Source organism: Suricata suricatta, chromosome 8 (assembly GCF_006229205.1).
Source record: "Suricata suricatta isolate VVHF042 chromosome 8, meerkat_22Aug2017_6uvM2_HiC, whole genome shotgun sequence".
In the NCBI taxonomy this organism is placed as follows: Eukaryota; Metazoa; Chordata; class Mammalia; order Carnivora; family Herpestidae; genus Suricata; species Suricata suricatta.
This window is the reverse complement of record NC_043707.1, coordinates 134343874-134357860: the sequence shown is the minus strand read 5'-3', so window position 1 is coordinate 134357860 and position 13987 is coordinate 134343874. Positions and strand designations below refer to the sequence as shown.

The window sequence follows — 13987 nt, the reverse complement described above, 5'->3', positions numbered from 1 at the left end:
GACAGCAGTCAAACTATGGAGAGAGCCCAAATGTCCATTGATTGATGAGTGGATAAAGAAGATGTAGTAGATTATACACATATGTATAGACACATAATGGAATATTACTCAGCCATCAAAAAGAATGAAATCTTGCCATTTGCAGTGATGTGGTTGGAGGTAGGGTGTATTATACAAAGTGAAATAAGTCAATCCGGGAAAGACAAATAGCATATGAGTTCACTCCTATGTGGAATTGAAGAGACAAAACAGATGAATATATGGGAAGAGGGGAAGAGAACAGAGGAAAACAAACCTCAAGAGACTCTTAATGATAGAAAACAAACTGAAGGTGGATGGAGGGTGGGTGGGAGATGGGCTGAGTGGGTGATGGGTGCTAAGGAGGGCACTTGATGGGGCACCTGGGTAGTTTAGTCACTTAAGTGTCTGACTCTGGGTTTTGGCTCAGGTCATGATGAGTTTGTGAATTCGAGCCCCGTATCAGGCTCTGTGCTAGAGAGACCAGTAGCCTTTGCTTGTACCTTGCTCGGGTCCTCTGTCTTCCCCCTCTCCCTACTTCTCCTCCACTAGCGCTCACACTCTCAAAAAATAAATAAATAAACTTAAAAAAAAAAAAGACACTTGTGATGAGCACCGGGTGTTGTATGTAAGTGATGAATCCCTGAATTCTGCTCCTTAAACCAATATTGCAGTGTAGGTTAACTAACTAGAATTTGAATTTTAAAAAATATTGTTTTGGGGCACCTGGGTGGTTCAGTCGGTTAAGGGTCTGGCAATGGTTCAGGTCATGATCTCATGGTTCATAGGTTTGAGCCCTGCTTCGGGCTCTGTGCTGACAGCTCAGCCTGGAGCCTGTCTTCGGATCCTGTGACTCCTTCTCTCTCTGACCCTCCCTTGCTCACACTGTCTCTCTCTTTCTCTGAAAAACAAAAAACATTAAAAAATTTTTATTTTCAAGGTGAATTTGAATCCTGAGGTCTTGCTTTTCCCTTTGGTCTCTGCTGCTCACTGAGCAGAGAGAGGACGTAGAGCCCTCGCTGCTGGGTCTGGTTCTCAGTCACTGCTGGCTCCTCCCACTCCACTCCTCATTTAAAAACATCCTGAGAACTTTTTTTTCTAAATCGGCTTTATTGACGTATCATTTACCTAAAATAAAATGCACTTATTTTATTTGTACAGTCCGAGGTGTGACAGGCATACACTCCCGTGCAGGCATCACCACATGGTAGGACATTTGCAATGCCCCAGAAGGTTCCGTGCACCCTGTTCCCAGCCAGTCCAACTCTGGGGCATCTCTTGGTCGGCGTTCCGTTGCTTCCGACTAGAATTTTTTCTTCTAGGGTTTTATATCAATGATCCTGCCGTTCACACTCTCTCGTCTGGTCTTCCACTCAGCATGATGTGTTTGAGCTCTGTCCAAGTCGCTTCGCATTTCGGGGCTTATTTCCTTCTTGTTACTGAGCGGTGTTCCGTGGTGTAGGGGCGTCTTAGTCTGTCCGTCCACCTTCCACGGGCTTTGGGCTGTTTCCAGTTCTGAGCTGTTACCCTTCAAGCTCTTGTAAACGCTTGTGTGCGAGTCTGTCTGTTTCGTAGCTCTCGGGTACATGCCTAGGAGGGCAGGGCCAGATTATATGTTAGGTGCATATCGGTCTCGATTAGAAACTGCCAAACTGGTTTCAAAGTGGTCGTACTGTTTCTCATCCCATCGGCAGCGAGAGATGTAGTGGCTCCGTATGGACGCTAACCGTTGGCATTCTCGGGTCTTTTTTTTTTTTTTAAATTTTTTTAGGTCTTTATTTTATTTTGAGAGACAGAGAGTGAGCGAGGGAGGGGCAGAGAGAGAGGGAGACACAGAATCTGAAGCAGGCTCCAGGCTCTGAGCTGTCAGCACAGAGCCCGACGTGGGGCTCAAACCCACAGACTGAAAGATCATGACCTGAGCCGAAGTCGGACACGTAACCGACTGAGCCACGCAGGCGCCCCGCTCGGGTCTCTTTGATGTCAGCAATTTTAATGTGTGTACAGTGGTATCCCATAGTGGTTTGAGTCCACATCTCTGGGATGGCAAATCCCGCTGAGCGTCTTTCTATCTGCATATTGTCCGTTTGCTCGCCTTCATCTGTGAAGTGGCTCTTCCCATCTTTTGCCTCTTTTTAATTGTCTTCTTGAGTTGGAAGAGTTCTTTGTGTCTTCTGGACCCACGTGCTCTGTCCGATGTGTGTGTTTGTATTTCCTCCCAGTCCGTGGCTAGCTTTTTCTTTCTCTTTATCTTGCCTTTTACAAAAAAGATTTTAAATTTGATGACATCCATTTTTCTTTTTTGTTTGTTTGTTTCTTTACAGTTTATGGTTTTGGTGTCCTATCTGTGAAGACTTTGCTTCCCCCAAGGTTGAAGACGTTTTCTCTTAAAAGTTTATAGTGTCTACTTTAATGTCAAGATCTGTGATTCATTTTTAGTTAATTTTTATGCATTGTGTAATGTGAAGGTCAAGGTTCATTTTTGCCCTTATGGATATCTAGTTGTGCCAGCACCCTAGGGACAAAAGATGATTCTATCCCCATTGAGTCACTTGTCCTTCTGTCAAAATCAATTGTTTAGGGGCATCCAGATGGCTCAGTTGGTTAAGTGCCCGACTTTGGCTCAGGTCTGATCTCATGGTTCATGGGTTCAAGCCCCATGTTGGGCTTTGTGCTGACAGCCAGAGCCTGGAGCCTGCTTTGGATTCTGTGTCTCCTTCTCTCTCTGATCCTCCCCTGCTCACGCTCTGTCTCTCTCTGTCTCTCAGAATGTGAATAAACGTTTTAAAAAAAAAGAAAAAAATAAATTGTTTCTATATGTATGGGTCTTCTTAAAATAATTTCTTTAAAGTTTATTTTTTTGAGAGAGAGCGAGCAGGGAAGGGGACATAGAGGGAGACAGAGGATCTGAGGCAGGCTCTGTGCTGTCATCACAGACCCCAATGCAGGGCTTGAACTCAAAAACTGTGAGATCGTAACCTGAGCTGAAGTTGGATGCTTAACCAACGAAGCCACCCAGGCACCCTAAAAAAAATTTGTTTTAAATAAGCTACTGAAGTGTATTCTACGTATTACAACACTCACCCATTTCAAACGTACAGTTGCTGACTGCTGGCAACTTCCTGCGTGGTGTACTCACAGTTCATTCTTCCCCGTCCGATTCTTTGGGCCCATTTCCTGATTATCTCACCTCTCGCCCCAGGCAGACACTAACCTGCTTTCTGCCACCGTGACTTTCCCTTTCCTGGACGTTTCAGGTAAATGAAATCATGCAACATGCGGTCCCCTGTGCCTGCCGTTCGCGCAGCCCAGTATATCTGGAGCTCTCCCACGGGGCGGCAAGTAGCAGGACTTCCTTTTTATTGCTGAAGAGCACCCGCTGCGTGGGCGCGCTGTCTTGTGTCTGTGGGCTCCCCAGGCGGTGGGTGACTGGCTCCAGTTTGGGCTAACATGAATCATACGCAAAGAGCGTTTGTGTGCATGTCTGAGGTGGACGTAAGTTTTCATTCCTCTTGTCTGGACTGCTAGGAGTTAAATCGCTAGGTCATATGGCAGTGTTATATTTCTGGATTTCTATTAATTTTTCTCTTAAACAGCTTTTTAAAAATGTTTATTATTTTTGAGCGACAGAGAGAGAAGGTGCCCAAGAGTGGGGAGGGGCAGAGCGAGAGGGAGACAGAGAAGATCCAAAGCAGGCTTTGTGCTGACAGCAGACAGCCTGATGGGGGTTTTGAACGCACGAATCTCAAGACCAGGACCTGAGCCTAAGTTAGATGCTTAACCTGAGCCACCGAGGCACTCCTAGGCAGCGTTTTTGAAGTAGAATTTATACACAGTAAGATTAGTCCATTTTAGTGTACGGTTTGAGAAGTGATACACATTGTAATTCATTTAACTTCTGGAACCAAAACTATAATCATAATATAGAAAATTTCCACGACCCCAAAAAGTTTCTTTGTGCTCTTTGCCTCAGTCCCCTCACCTTTCAACTCCTCCTTTCAACCAGCAGTGTACTCTGGGTGACTAAAGTTCTTACCTTTCAGAAACTGTCACGTAAATGACATCATATAGCATGTGGTGCTCTGTGTCTGGTTTTTGTACCCTAACTTGATGCTTTGAGGCTGATCCACGTAGAGATACAGATGCCTGTCAAGTTACACACACACACACACACACACGTCTCTGTGACCTGTTCTGTCCCCCCTTCTTCTCATTTTCCTTTAAAAATATAAAACCCATTCTGAACTCACAACTGCATAAAAGTAGGCTAAGGGGGGTTAGCCAAGTGGGCACATGCTCCATGCTTCGGATTTACCGCAGTTTGTTTAGCCGTTGACCGTCGATGGTCGTTTGGGTTTCCAGCTTGGAGCTGTTCTGCACAATGCCACCATGAACATTCTTGTGCCAGTAGAAGCCTTTGTGTGCCTGTGCGCTTCCTTCTCGCTTAGCCTTACACCTGGGAGCGCATTGCCTTAGCCACACGTGATGTGTGTGTCTGACTTTGTAAGAAGTTTTAAAACTGCTTTACAACGTGGTTGTGCTGTTTGTCGTTCCCATCAGCAGAGTGGGGGGATTTCAGTCACGCCACATCCTCATCTGCACTGGCTGTTGTCGGTGTTTAGGTTTAGCCATTTGAACGCCTAGGTGATAGGTTTCCTTGTTCTTGTCATTTGTGTCTCTCTAATGACTGATGTTATTTTCACGTGCTTATTGGCCGTTCCTGCGTCTTTCATAGAGTATCTCTTCCAGGCTTCTGCTCACACCTTTTTCTAAATTGTCTTTTCCATGGCGAGTTGCATAGCTGTGGCTCTTTATCACATACCTGATTTGCAGACATTTCCCCCCAGCTTGTGACAGACTTTTTCATTTTTTTGGTGGTGCCTTTTGAAAAGCCCAGTTTTAATTTTTGATCATGTCCATTGTACTCTCCCCCCCCCCCACCCCGCCCCTTTCATGATTCACTCTCTTTGTATTGGAAGATGTCTTTGCTTGCCCCAAGGATTTCCTTCCCAGTTTTCTGTTTTCTTACAGCAGCTTCTGAGGCTTTGCTTTCTGGCTTCGGTGTGTGATCTACTTTGAGTTCATGTGTGTGTACGACACAAGGTGAGGGTCGAGATTCCTGCTCTTCCCCTCATGGCTCCCAGGTGGTTACAGAGATTAAACTTCCCCTGTGGTGTGGCCTGGGCCTCTTCGTAAAAAAAAAAAAAAAAAAAAATCCCTTGACTGTATAGCCTGGGCCTATTCCTGGATGCTTAATTAGAGCTCATATATTTTAATCTGTGATATAGATATGACTGTCAGTGTCCTTCCTGCCTGACAGTGACACTGCTGGCAGCACTGCGCGGCCCGTCGGAAGTGGGAAAGATGGTCCTTCGTGGGAAGTTCGCATGAAGGACCTTGACTTTTCAGGTTGCCTCTGCTGCCTGGTGCTTCCGTTCAGAGCAGAGCCGTTGTGTCGCTTGGTGCCGCGCTCCGGTTGGTTTGTCCTTCTGGCCGCTGCCGGCCCCGCGCAGCCATGCGCCCCGCGTGTCCCCACACCGCGCCAGCCCCCCGCAGCTCGGCCGGCAGTAAGGCTGGTCGCCAGCCTCTGTGCCGTGACGAGCGCCAGGTTGGCAGACTGGCTTCCTTCCAGGCCCTCACTGTGGAAGAGCCTGTCTTGTTTAATTTCCTGGGTGGCTTGTGAGTGAAGCTGTTGGGATGATTTGTGCAGTCACAGCCCCGGCCACTAGGCATGCCTGGTTGCTGGCAGCGCCTTGCCCTGCGCTCAGGCTGCCGGGCCCCCCGAGGACTTGGTAGTTTCTCCCTGTCGTCAGCAGTCTGATCTTGGGACGCTTACTGGAGTGTGGCATTTCCGTGGTATCCCTGCGTCCAGGTCCGTGACTTGGTGGTGGCTTCAAGTTCAGCATCGCTGTGCTGCTCTGTGGGATTCCCAGCCCCACACGGGTCACTTGACGTGTGTTCTCACCTGCCAGGTGAGAATTTCTTGGTCGGTGGAGGTTCCACTAAGGACTGGTTTAGTTGTGCTTACGGAGCGGTCCGGGAGCTGCAAGCACGCATCTCTCCTGGCCCCCACAGGGCCACCGCACATGGCGGGCTCTGAAACCCGACGCTTTGGGCGGGCAGACTGTCCTGGTCAGGCTACTTGACGGAGTCCTTGGAAGGTTACAGAAGGCGTTGGGTTTTGAAGAGCCCTTTGCTCTCCTCCCGGCCGTGATTTGGCCTCTGCCCTTGTGGGCAGTTGTGCAGGCTGAGCACTGCTGCCACGGGTGACTGCCTTTCCATTCTTCGCTAGAGGCCAGTGGCGAGGTGTCGTTGGTAAGGTACCGGGCCGTACCTGTCGGGGAGGTGCTGTGGACAATTTGAATCTGAGTGACAGCAAACAAACATGTCCCTGTTCTCCAGTCTTCCGACTCCCAGAGCTCTGCCGCCTTCAGTGGAGTGGTCTGTGCCTGACGAAGAGGAGCATGTCCTCGGGGTGTCGGGCGGTGGTGTGGGACCGGGGTCTCTGGTCTCCGGCTTCTCGCCTGCCACCACCGATTCCCGCCCGGAGCCTGGGAAGCTTTCCAAAGGTTCATTTGTTCCACTTCCCCTGTTTCCAGGCTAGAGCAGAAGGGTGACTGGGCCCGTTTTCTGCCCTTGACTCTAAAGTTCTGGACGTTCGGGGAGGCTGGGGACCAGAGAGCTGTAGCTCCGGGTGCTCTGTTCCCTCTGGGGGTCGCACTGGCGGTGAAACGAATGGGCCCCAGGGTGGGCGGCACAGAGACTCCGAGGGGTCATGGCTGGGGGTTGGAGCCAGTCTGGGATCAGGCCGAGCGCTTTCTCAGAGCCCTGCCCTGTTACCCTTTGGAAGCCACGTGGCGGGTCCGAGTCACCTCCCTCTTCCTCTCTTTTTTCATTTTGCCACAAGACAGAATTGTATCACACATCTCCAAAACGAGTAAAATGGCATTTCAGCTTCTTGTCTTTATAGACTCTCTGAACTTTAGGAAAGATCATTCTGGTCCCTTTTCATTAATAATGAAAACCAAGGGGCAATAAAATGTTCTTAGCGCGAGCATGTCAGGAGCGAGCCGCGGCGCAGGGGTGAGGGGTGCGGCCGGCAGGGAGCCACAGGTGCTGCTCGGTGCCTGAGGCGTCAGGGCTTGGCAGGGGTCCACGTCCTGGACCCCGGGACCGCCCGCACCTGCCCTGCCTTTCAGCTCCGGCGCCCGCAAGGAGCAGCTGCGCTTTCCAGGCCCCGAGTTTGCCGGAAGGAGGGACCCAGGTAAGCTTTGGTTTTGGTCCACTTTCCAGCCCATTGCATCAGGACCCTCGCGGGATGCCGAGTGGGTATTTGAGAAGTCAGCGGTGAATAGAATATTCTGGACACATGCCCATTTGGAGCTGCTCTGAGGATTTGGGCAGCACAGATGGATGTGCTCGGGGTGGACGAAAGCCGTCTTGAGCAGGGATTCTTGAAGAGTGACTCCATCTCCACTTTTTCCTCCTCAACATGGATGCGTACTGGACGTTGGACGCTGCATCGAGGCACTCAGAGCGGAGTGGGCTCGGGATGCCCCCGACGAGAAGGGTGCCTGGGACTCAGAGCTCCGGGCTCCCTGGGGTCCGGGTAGACCTGTCCACTGGCCTCAGTGGTCTCAGAGCTTTCGATCGAATGAGCCGCAGTTGCTTCTCCGTGTAGATGCTGGTTGGGCGGGGGCGTCCACCACAGCAGAGCAGCAGAACTTTCTGGAGACAGTTTCTGTGACCCTGCCAGTCCCTGCACCGCCCCAGAGGGAGTGGGGACGCCCTGGCTTGTCTAACCCACAGCCCAGACCCCACATGACGTGCCAGGAGACACCGCAAGCAGAGTGAGAAGACAGATAACTGGGAGGGGTTCGTGCAGCTTCTGGCACGGACAGAGGGCTGCTCTCCCAAGCGCCCCCGTCACTGTCACCTTTGCCCCCTGAAAGCCCCCTTCAGCCCTATAAGAAGTTCCTATAAATTGATGAAGAAATTGATAAAGAAGTTGAGTCGAAGAGTAGGGATCACATATATGCCAGAAAGGACACAGGGCGGAGATACTCCGTCCTAACTGTGAGATGAAGGCAAATGAAAACTCGGAATGAAAACTCCTTTCCGCTCAGAACAGGCAGAAACCCGAGTGTGACGGGCCCGGGGTGCGGCCGTGAGGAAATACGCGCTCTTGGACGTGGCGGGAGCCCACGGGGTCAGCCCCCCGGGGAGGACTAGTTGACGGTATCCTTCAAAATTGCACATTGCCTGAACTTCCGACGTCGGCTCCTAGGGATTCACATGCACGGGTGTCTGCGGACGCGTATGGGAGGTGACATACGTGCACGGTCCTTGGGGCCAGCATTGTGGGAAACAAGCCGGAAATCAGTTGCTTAAATGGAATATTGGGCAGCTCTGGAAAAAGAGCAGAATGAGGACTGGGGGGATGGGAAAGTAACGCGGATCCGCTGTCTCTGGCAGGACAGACGGGAAGCTGCTCACAGTGGCTGCTGGTGCTGGAGGGGGGCGGACGGCAGTGGGATGACGGAGGCCGGGTGCTGTGTGGACCACGTGCGTCTGTTAGCTACTCACAAACTGGAAAACAGAAAAGGGAGTTGAGGGCTGGGGCAGGGGACATCTTGGGAGTTTGTGCAGGGGACTCCAGGGCTGGGCCTCCTGGCACACTGGCTCTGAGTCCATAGGCTGCGCAGGCAGTGGGGGGAGGTGGCCGTCGAGAGGCTCTTCCAGGCCCCTGTGTTACTGTCACTGTCGTCAGCCTCCTGAAACCCCATTCAGCAGCTTGGGGAGGCGGGAGCGGCTCCCTCGCCCCCTGGGGGGCCTGTGCCTCTTCAGTCGGCCCCCAACCCCTCCCTGCAACGGCCTGTGTGCCAGCAGCCCCTCCTCCCTGAGTGCCCACATCCTACCACTGAGAAGGTCTCTTGCCTGCTCCCCTCTGGGCATGAGATGACGGGATGTGGCGGGGACCTGGAGAGCTTGCAGGCCCAGGGACGGGAGGGGGAGGCCTGCCGCTGGCCGCGCTTCGGCTTTGCCCCCTGACCTGGTGCTCTTTTCAAGGAGTTCGGGACCCGGCTGCTTCCCCCCCCCCCCCCCGGTCCCCTCGTCTCTCCTAAATGCGCGTGCAGTCCCCGCCTCCGTGTCCCAGGCGCCCAGGTGGCAGCTTCTGGATAACCTGCCACAGACAGATTAGTGGCCTGCTCCGGTGCCCTGCCCTCCCTGGCGCGTCCCTTGAGAGGAGGCAGAGCTTGTAAACAGTGCAGGGAAAGAAGAGGCAGAAGACCTGGCTCTCCTCCATTCAGGAGTCGGGGGGTCTCCTGGGGCCTGTTCGAGAGCCCTGGGCCTGGAGCCTGCTCCTGCACGCGGACCGGCTGGCCGTTCCCGGTCCCTCCACCGCAGCGGCCCCGTGTCGTCCTGCCCCGTCCGTCTTACCTTTTGTGGCCCCTCGCGGTAGCCTCTTCCCCTGCTTGCTCGCCTCTGTCCCTCCCACCCGTATCCCGCCCTCCAGGACACCCCATGTTGTCTCCCCAAACATAGAGCTGGCTGGGTCACTCCTGATTCAGAGCCTTTCAGTGACCCCAGTGCTTGTGACCCACCTCTTCCCCCCTCCCAGCCCTCCACCAATCCTGCTTGGGTGACCCCTCTCTGCTCCTGCTGGCCTCCCCACCTCGGATAGGCCCAGCTCCTCCCTCGGGCCACACTGGCCGCCTTCTTTCCTTTGAGCACAAGTCAGCCTCTACCTCTCTACTTGCTCATCTCCCGCCCGGAGCTCTGTCCCTGGGACCCCAAAGGCCTCAGCATTGCCTCCTCCAGGGCCTGCCGACCCCTGGCTCCTCTCACATTCTTCCCCAGTCCCCAGACATCACCTGGTTGGCTTTTTTTTTTTTTAAGATTTTATTTATTTAAGTAATCTCTACACCCAGCGTGGGGGCTCAAACTCACAACCCCGAGATCAAGAGTCTCATGCTCCACCGACGGAGCCAGCCAGGTGCCGGTCCTGTTGGGCCTTCTTGATCATTCTCTGGAGTTACCTTGCTCAGTCATTCGCGAGCTGACTCCTGCACTTGCTGAGCATGAGAGTGGGTGGGGACATGGAGGCCTCATCACCATTGTGCCCCCGCGCCCACAACATGGTCGGGCAGGCAGATGGTGCTTCGGGAAGTCCTGAATACACCAATGGGGCAGTCTCCCCTCCCCCTCCCCTGCTTCTCAGGCGGCTCTTAGCTTACGCCTGTGTGCAGCGGGGCATGGGGACGTGTGTTTACACACACCTAAGTGTGTTTGTGTCAGCTCACGGGACCCTGTGTTCCCTGAGAGTGGAGACAATGCCCGAGGGTCTTCAGATCACCTCTGTCACCTGGTGGCCACCCCAGGACTTGCTCGCTGCTACACACCTCTGCACAGGTGCGAGGTTGAGGCAGGTGGTTCTGAGAGCCTGGAAGAGGAGAAGGCACAGCGAGCCGCTGCTCCCAGCCTTCACCCAGTCCTGTGTGGTTGTGTGTCACAGCTGCCGATCCTTTGAGATTAAGAGACGGTACACGTGCTCTCACCGCCCGGGAAGGACGTGTGTGCTTTTCCTGACGCGCCTTTTCTCCCACCTCAGGCCCTGTGGGGTCCCGATGGAGGGACTACGGCGCTTTGGCTGTCATCACGGCGGGCATTGCGTTTGGCTTTCACCAGCTTTACAAGGTAAGTCCGCCTTCCCGTGATCCCCGGGCATTCGGCCCCATTCTCCCCCATCCTCCCCCATCCCACGTTTGTCTGTGTCGAGGCCCCAGCCCTGGAGCGCGATGGCAGGAGAGGGGCCATGTGCGGAGGCAGAGCATACGGACGACCGCGCTCTCTTCACGTGTCGGCTGGTCCGGGCTCTGTGCTACCCCCACTGGGTGGGTATGCTTGGCAACTTCAGACCAGCCTCGCCTGCTGCACCCAGCACTGCTCCTCCGCGTCCCCCCACACAGCGTGACCTTGGGGCCCGCCCGTCTACAGGCCACGTGCCCGGCGCAGGCTGACTGGTCGGGACATTCCTGAGAGACAGCATGACATGGTGGTTGACCGCATGGACGCTGGAGCCCAGCTGCTGTGTTGCGTCCTGGCTTCGCCCCTTAGTAGTAGCTCAGTGGTCTCACCTGGAAAACGGGGGCAGCAGGACCCAGCTCACGAGGCTATCGTGAAGCTCGAAGGAGTCGGAGCTCCTTTGAAAGTGCTCTGTGCCGGGCACCAAGGAAGCACTCTGTGTGCTGTTCTACTCTAGTGCAGGAAGCCAGCGTTGGCAGTCTCAGTATAATCCTGTTTATGGGCTCTGTGTTTTAGTTCCTACATACTGTGTTGGCGTCCATGCAAGTCTAGGATTTTCCCCCCAAACTTCATAGTCGACCCTCTGGGTCCCAGACGTTGTGGTTTACAACAGACGTGCAGGCATGAAGTGAGCACGTGCTTCCCTTGACACCAAATCCGAACCAGATACTGACCAGCAGACACTAACTTTGATTTGAAGGAAGTGCGTCTTTTGGAGGATGCAGAACCGGGCGTAGGCCCCAGGGACGAGACCCTGCTGGTCCAGGGGGGCGGCCCCTGCTTCTGATGCCCCTTAGCCCCGCCCCTTATTTGCAGATTAAAAAAAAAAATCTGAACGAATACCCTGACTCACTGTGGTAACTTTTAGCACATGAAGCATATTTCAACACTGTGCTCTGGGATTCTTAATGTTTGACTTAGTGCAGAACCGAGTGACAGAGTTGTAGCACAGTATAATTTTTTCAGGGTAACATCAATTCTTGGAATTGGAAATTTCCATGTCAAATCCAGAAGCAAAATGTTCTAGGGCCTGGGACTTTTCCCCCCTGACCCGATGCCCTCCCCCTCCCTGACTCTGTGTGCTGAAAGCCTCATCCAGTCACTGACTGCCTGCAGTCACCAAGTAGAATAAAACGCTAAGACACAATTCTCAAAATCACGTCCTGGCCCCTCTAAGCGGCACCTAATTCACACGGTCACCCTCGGCCGGCCGGCGGCTAGAAGAGCAAAGCAGAGGTGTCATCAGTGCTCTCCATGAAGCCCTGATCTTTACTTGACGCCTTAAAAAAGAGAGACATCGAAAGATCCGTCACAACGATGATGAGAATTTCTTTAATGTCTTTAAATTAAAAAAAAAAAAAGGAAAGCGGTAAGAGCTGTCATCTTGTTTTATAGATCCGCGACGGTTTGGGTTAGGGTAGTGTATTCGCTCCTTCCCGTGGCTTTTTTGATCTCAGAAATCGAATTTTTAGTTCGTTCCATGCCTAAGAATCTCTCCACTTGTGTACTCAGGAAACTTTGAGCCCAGAACGTAAGGCTACATTTGATGAGTTTCGGCTCAGTTGTGGGCAATAACTCACATGGTGGTGGAAAAGCCCTTTGCAAAATAGAAAATGCTTCTGTGTGTGTGCTGAATAGCGGTCCTCACTGAGTCGCTGCTCTCGGAGTGAGTTCTCCCGCAAAGCCCTCGTGAGGGACCTGCTCCTCCTCCTCCAGGAGAGCCTTAATGGAGAAGGTGCTTGCTTCTTTCCCATCTGGGCCCCAAATGGAGTAGGAAGCAAAGTTGCTTGGTCCCACCTGCCAGTTACCGCCGCTGCCAGCCTGTGCTGGGCCACCTCCCGTCCCCGCCCGTTAACGGTGCCCACCAGGCCCACAGCCCTAAAACCAGCGCATGTTCTTCCCTCCAGCTCTCCCAGCAGCCACCCTGCTGCCTGCCTCCCACCCCCCCCTTCACACCTCAAAGCAGGCAGCCAGTTACCAGCTGTGCCCCACCTTGCCTTCTTCCAGAATGTTCCAAGACCCCCACGGTCCCCTGGATTTCCTGAATTCTGGACCCTCTCGTTGTACCTCCTTTTCCCCAAAGTGCGTGTCTTCAGCTTCTGCCCCTTCCTCTCCCGCTGCTCTTGTGTCTGGAGGAGTTTGACTGTATTTGACTCTCACCCAAAGGAAGCTTGTTCTGAGTATTCAAGGCCTCGTGTAAAAAAAAAACCACAAACCTGAGGCGTGACCTTGTTCAGTGGCCTCAGGATACCGTCTGTATTTCCCTCGTTAAAGGACCAAAGGCCCCGAAGTCTGTCGTGGATTTTCATCTAGTTTCTCGAATTATTTTCCGTTTATTTTATTTTACTCCTTCTTCTCTGAATGGATAATTCATTCACAGGGTTCAAAGTGTTTGGAGATTCAGAGAAGAAAGCTTCCCTTCCACTCCCTGGAGGGCATCAACGGGATCTCTTTCCTCTGTCACCTTCTATATTTTTATCCTACAACTTTTATTTATTTTTTTATAAAGTTTATTTGAGAGAGAGAAAGAGCACGTGCAGGAGCAGGGGAGGGGCAGAGAGAGAGGGAGACAGAATCCCAAGCAGGCTCCACATGATCAGCGCGGAGCCGGACGCGGGGCTTGATCCCACACACTGTGAGATCACGACCCGAGCCAAAACCACGGGTTGGACGCTTACCTGACTGAGCCGCGTAGGCGCCCCGTTATCTTACAACTTTTAAAGCAGAATTGTAAATATTTTTTGTTACTGAAATATATGTAGCATCAGTGAGATAATTAAATAAAAGAACCAAAAACAGACCACTCGGACCTTACTGGTCCCTACTTCCCAGACCTTATCCTCATTTAGAAAGAATCTTAATCAGCCTGTAACTTCCAAGTCTACCATTTACGGGTTTGCGTCGGTGTCAGGTTTCTAAACCCCAGAGGGGACAGAGGGAAAGTTGGGGGGAAGGGACAGCTGGAGAATAACCCCCAGTGTGCACCCACTGCTGACACCCACCCTGCTCCTTGTAGAAGTACCTGCTCCCCCTCATCATGGGCGGCCGAGAGGACAGGAAGCACCTGGAGAGGATGGAGGCGAATCTCTCGGAGCTGAGTGGCAGCGTGGCTCAGACAGGTAAAGATTAATGACTCCGTCAAGTCGCCCCTCCAAGCCTTCCC

General features: G+C 52.7%; 1 protein-coding gene across 2 annotated transcripts in view; it reads left to right on the top strand.

Annotated features, from left to right (window-relative positions):
• The window catches only part of PEX14 (peroxisomal biogenesis factor 14), a 134716-nt gene that overhangs the window by 112778 nt on the left and 7951 nt on the right, over positions 1–13987 (top strand). For both annotated transcript variants that reach the window (XM_029947003.1, XM_029947002.1), the window contains 2 exons: positions 10631–10716; positions 13841–13943. In XM_029947003.1, coding sequence (XP_029802863.1) covers positions 10631–10716; positions 13841–13943 — 189 coding nt within the window. The remainder of the gene's footprint in view (positions 1–10630; positions 10717–13840; positions 13944–13987) is intronic.